The sequence below is a fragment of the Opisthorchis viverrini genome (genome assembly GCF_000715545.1).
Source record: "Opisthorchis viverrini unplaced genomic scaffold opera_v5_482, whole genome shotgun sequence".
In the NCBI taxonomy this organism is placed as follows: Eukaryota; Metazoa; Platyhelminthes; class Trematoda; order Opisthorchiida; family Opisthorchiidae; genus Opisthorchis; species Opisthorchis viverrini.
In genome coordinates this window covers 105,145-110,544 of record NW_008752146.1, presented here as the reverse complement: position 1 = coordinate 110,544, position 5,400 = coordinate 105,145, and the positions used below count along the sequence as shown (strand labels likewise).

At 46.6% G+C, this 5,400-nt stretch overlaps 1 protein-coding gene across 1 annotated transcript in view; it reads right to left on the bottom strand.

Annotated features, from left to right (window-relative positions):
* Positions 1-501: 501 nt before the first annotated feature.
* The window catches only part of T265_11361 (hypothetical protein), a gene marked incomplete at both ends in the record, with an annotated part of 21,198 nt that continues 16,299 nt past the window's right edge, over positions 502-5,400 (bottom strand). The window contains 2 exons of the mRNA XM_009177994.1: positions 502-784; positions 2,823-2,919. Of these exons, the coding sequence (XP_009176258.1) occupies positions 740-784; positions 2,823-2,919 (142 nt within the window). The remainder of the gene's footprint in view (positions 785-2,822; positions 2,920-5,400) is intronic.

Sequence of the window (5,400 nt, the reverse complement as noted above, 5' to 3'; positions counted from 1 at the left end):
GAATCCATCTTTATGATAGCTTTGCTATGCTCCTACCAGCCAAACCAGACAGAAAACTGAAGAAACGGGTATTCTCAAAGGAAAAGTTTTTGAGTTTCGGCTGACTGACTATTCCACTTGAGATGATTAGTCTGCAGTTGAAGATAGGATATTCATGTCCGATCGGCTTATTAAAACGGGCTTCTGTTTAACCATGCAGTGGTGCACCTAGTCCGGAAATTGGGCGTTTTTGGGAGCGTTGTCTGTGTGAACACAGCTCACTGGAACGCGACGATAGTTTGATGAAATGCGTTTGATTAGGAGCAATAACTCGAATAAAAAGACAGAATGTTTGCCGACGGCCGACAGACCTCACTGTCACCTGGTCAGTCCCACTTACACGCGTGTCCCAATGAGTCCCGCTAAAGAGAAGAGGTCTCAGGGGGGGGCCAATCTTTCGGGATCCGAAACCAACCTTAAAATGCACAAGAAAACGACAGAGTCTCGAAAAAAACAATATATGTACGTTTCTTCATGATGGTTACATATTTTTGCATGAAAATAGTGAGGATACACACATATGGTGGAAATAAACCTTAGAAAATAGCAGTATAAACGATCAGATAAGCGTTAAGTAACCAGAAGAGAACGATTGGGCGACAAAGACCTCGAACGGTTGGGACACGAAGAGGTAGACACAGCCGATGCTACAATACTCTGCAACGTGAATGTCTTTGGATGCACGCTAGTTTGATCACCGTCAGTAGCCTAGAGAAGTCATAAGCTGGTTGACTTGTTTGTATACCTGTAATGTAAACCGAGTGAAGAAACAGGTCAGTAGAATGAAACTGAATTCAAATAGAGGAAGTCCATTCTGAAAGCCAAGGTAGCTTATCCCGATTGCGAACCTTGAAAGCAGCCAGATAAAATGGTGGTCGAAGCTTGAAGATTGATTTCGAGCTGCCCGAGGTTGTCGGCACCGGCTAAGGCGCAAATGTAATTGTTCAGCTGTAACACCTTTCGGGTGCCTAGTTGCCATGCCACCCAAAGGAAGCACGAGGGTTGAGACACTGTCAGGTTGCCCAAGCTTAGACAGGTTAAGTCGAGATACAGAGGTTGGATTCGATCCATTGACATTCTGGTCAGTAAATTCGCGTTCTAACTACTTGGGCCATCTCGCCCCCGAAGTGAGGTAACTCTGAACGGTAACAAAGCTTGCAGAAGCATGAAACATGCGACAGATTACAGCCACCCGTTGCCCTTGCAACCTCACGAGGGTCAGGTGGAAGCGTGCGGGAGTACCTAGTGGCTGAGCAATAGGTCAGAGTCAGCCTCTGGGTCGGGTTCGAACCACGGACCGTCCGGTCAGTAAATTCGTGATCTAGCCACCAATGAGCCATCTTGCCCACCCTCTAGTCGGATAGCTATGAATCGGTATGCGCGACCAACACGGGAGAACCCTGAGAACATAAACTGCCCAGCTTGTCAGTGATACTCCACAGTCCACAGGGGATCTACGACCAGTCTACGAATACGTCGAATAGGAGCCAACTACTGTGATGATCGACAATAATAGTAATATAGTGTAATTAAAGCACTGCCTCAGTGCGCAGCTTCCATGCCAACCGAAGGAAGCACAGACAACCTCAGATACTCTTAGGGTCGCCCGAGCATCGATAGGAGCAGTCGAGATGTAGAAGTCGAGTTCGAACCCGGGGACACTCCGGTTGATGAGTTTGCGCCTTAATCACTGAGCCACCTGGAGCAGATCAGTAACATAAGTCCTCAAATGGCGGACGAGTGAGTCGTGTTCCCGTCACCTCACTAGATCAGAACGGTGCAGTCGGCCTACAGCTCAGTGAAGCATGATGTAATAACGGCGTTCTTCTCAGCTTAGTTCTCAGTCTTAACCTTCCAAGCTAGCGTTCCGGTCAAAACAACCACCGGAAGTGCACAACGTGTATTAACGCCCAAAACCAGGTCAAAAACATTTGTAGAACGCATCGTATGTATGCGGCGACAACATTCTGGAAATTCTGACGCCTCCTGGATGAGCCACTAGCTATGTGCATTCGGGAGAAGCTGGATTATGATTGGCTGTTGGGCCCACACTTTCGAACAGAACTCACTTTAATGCTAGACCGGCAAGGGCCCGGAGAGAGCAGTGTCCATTCTTGGTTTGATGGTTGCATGAAACCGGTTGTAAGTATGGCAAACGATGCAGGTGATAGAAGTTTCAAACCTGAGTCTTTCTCGTGATGATTGACCCTTTACAAACCAATCGTGTGCCACAAGGTACAACGACCTCGCGCTGTCTGATCGGTGGAGTTGAGGGTCTCCGTAGGTTCCGAGTATTCTGGGATATCTTCGTGAATCTGACCGCGCTAACGCTTTTCATACGACCACAGTTAGTTTCGTGCAATGATGATACAAACTACGAACCCGGTCGCTTGCAGGAAATGAGAATGTCTGTATAAGAGATGCGCAACTCGAGACATCTTGCATGTGCCACAGACATACCTGGTTACTCACGATACCCGCAACCTTCGTTTGATCCTTCAATCAAGGAATCATAACGAAGTATCCTTTAAACCCGAAGAATTCTACTAGTTTAGCATCCAGTTCCATGAACTCATACGACCCCATCGCCCCAAGATGTTTGCACCCCCCCCCTACCACCCGGAATCTTGGAAAAAACAAGCACCATACAATTGGGCACTCACCTCTTCTTTCGATTTTGTAGCGTCAATACGAGACACGAGACATCCCCCCAAGATGTTTGCCCCCCCCCCCGACCACCCGGAATCTTGAAAAAAACAAGCACCATACAATTGGGCACTCACCTCTTCTTTCGATTTTGTAGCGTCAATACGAGACACGAGATTCCTGGCCTCGTAATATTCGATGATGGGAAGACATTGTTCCTTGAATTGTTGCAACCTGGAAGAGTACGAGACACAGAGCGATGTTCACCGAATATCAGCATGTTATCTGAGAAATACGCTTTTGTCCTCACACCCATGCCAAAGTCAACCACGGTCGACCACGGTGGGCAACCCCATTCAGGATACGTAACAAACACGTGTAGCGAGTCTCTCGAATCTCAGAAAAAAAACGGACAGATGAACAACTGTTTTAGAAAAAGTTTGGTGACAATCGGTAGATTTATTGCTGGGCAACGTCTCGCTTTTGACACAAAAGCTTCGTCAGGCCAAGTGACTAGGTTCCGAGGTTGGTCGAGATTTAAGGCGGAAGGAGAACCAATCAGCTAAGTCAAGCTAAATCTCTGTTGGGTGTCGGCCGAGGGATTTTAGTGTGTTAGAGTGGTTGAACAAGTGTTGGGTCGGTGGGGAAATCTACATGTGTATGAGTCCAGCCTAGGGTCTAGTTCTTCTGGTTCGGTTCATTTGATGGTCCCTCTTGAACGTCGTTTGAACCTTCTGTCCGTCTGTGTGGATGAGCTAGTGCTAAGATAGTTGCGTAAGAGGGATGTTGTGACCATTGGTCGGGTTGGGATTTCCATCCCCACCCCCAGTTATTGCTAGTAATTCTACGTGAACTGACAACCACACAGTCATGTGTCAACTTGGCCTATCTAAGACCGCTTTCCATACTCTCCCCAGTTTTACACCCTCGATTCTATTCACCCTGTGATGCATAGCGGATTGGCTATCCTTCCAAATTAAATCTCGATCGACGTCGGAACCTAGTCATTTGGCTTGACGAGGCTTTCGCATCAAAAGCGAAACGCTGCCCAGCAATAAATCTACCGATTGTCATCAAACTTTTTCAAAAACGTTGACTACTCAATCGGCTCCGAGTATTTTTCACCTGACTGAAGGTAATCAATTAGTTTTTATTCGTTTGGAATAAGTCCCGATGAAACTTGTGAGAAATAGGGCGAAATGACGCAACGATTCGACTGGTCAATAGTTCCGTAAAAAAGTGCCAACACCAAGTGGCTGGAACCGGCAAGCGAGAAAGATTACAGAGGATTTTGGCCTACATTGATGCCATCCAGGTGTAAGCCCCTGAGAGTTTTAGTAGATCGTTTTCGCTCCCGTAAGTACATGTTATTTTTCGTCAAAAAAAAACAGTGCGTTATTGTTTGAGCAGTCATTTACCACTATTTCAAGACCTGGGATGCTCGAGATAGCTCAGTGGTTAAGGCATCAGCTTGTGGATCGGAAGGTCTGTGGTTCGAACCCAAACCCGACATCACGATTGTTGCTATAAGCATTCCGCTGTAACACCCTTTTGGTGCCTTCGACATCTAAAGGAAGCACGAGAGCTGGAATACTGCCAGACTGCCCAGGCCTAGACAGGGAGAGTTGAGAGAAAGAGGTCTGATTCGAAAAACGGACCTTCTGGTCAGTGAGTTTGCGCTCTAATCAGTTGAGCCATCTCGTCCCCCCACCTATTTAGGATTGGGTAACCTGGAAGTATCGCAGGTTGATCATCCTTCCTTCGAGTGGCATAACGGCTAGGAAACAAAACGGTGTTACAGCTGAACGCGTCGTCATCATCAACAGAGACAGCAAGACCAGTAGTATCCACATTCACTCTTAACTGCCATACAATTGTGTTTAAAACTTTAAATTGAATAGAAGACAAAAGAAGTGGGTGAAGGATGGGACCTGGTGCTAGCCTCCCGCAAGGTGCTCACAGCTCCAAGCGCTTAATCGGAAAACTGATGATACAGACGCCATTCTTTTCAATTTCTCCAGCTAAGCACAGGGAGGACCAAACCTTGGAAGGCGGACCACACCAGCAACACTGCTTGGTGATATTCCAAGTGGGCAGTCTAGTGCAAAACTCTGTGGACGAGTCAGGTTTCAATTGACCGTGTGATACTTCTTAGGTGGAACAGCGGTCTCAAGAAGATGCGGGGTGATGTGGGAATCGAAAATCAGAAGTGACTCAATATAGGAATGTGTACAATTAACAAAATCTAGACAAATCAAGTAAGGGCAGGAAGACAGTGGCTGACCAACATCGGTGCAATTCGCCCTGAGAACTTCCCTGAAGATCCAATGTACTACTCATAAGGTCGCTGAAAAAATCTTCGAAAATTGTCTACGGAAGTAAGCAGACAGATAGAGGATTTCCTAATCGTCCACTCGTTTACTTTGTTACACCTTGTGGCTTTTCAAAATGAAATTTATCGCTTTGTATTGAAGAAACAAAACCTCATCTGTCTCTGCCTATCACGTTGAAGTCACGTGGTGCCGTCTAGAATTGACAGCGTTGAACTGAGTTGATCGCAGAGCTACCACAAGCAAGTGAGTGCTTCTTGGACGGTGGAAAAGTACACTGATTAGCACAAGTATGACGAACGATCACGTGACTACTGGGAGCGACGTAGTGAGATGCGAACGAAGTTGTCTTGTTGAATATGCAAAACCCTAAACAAATTTGGTG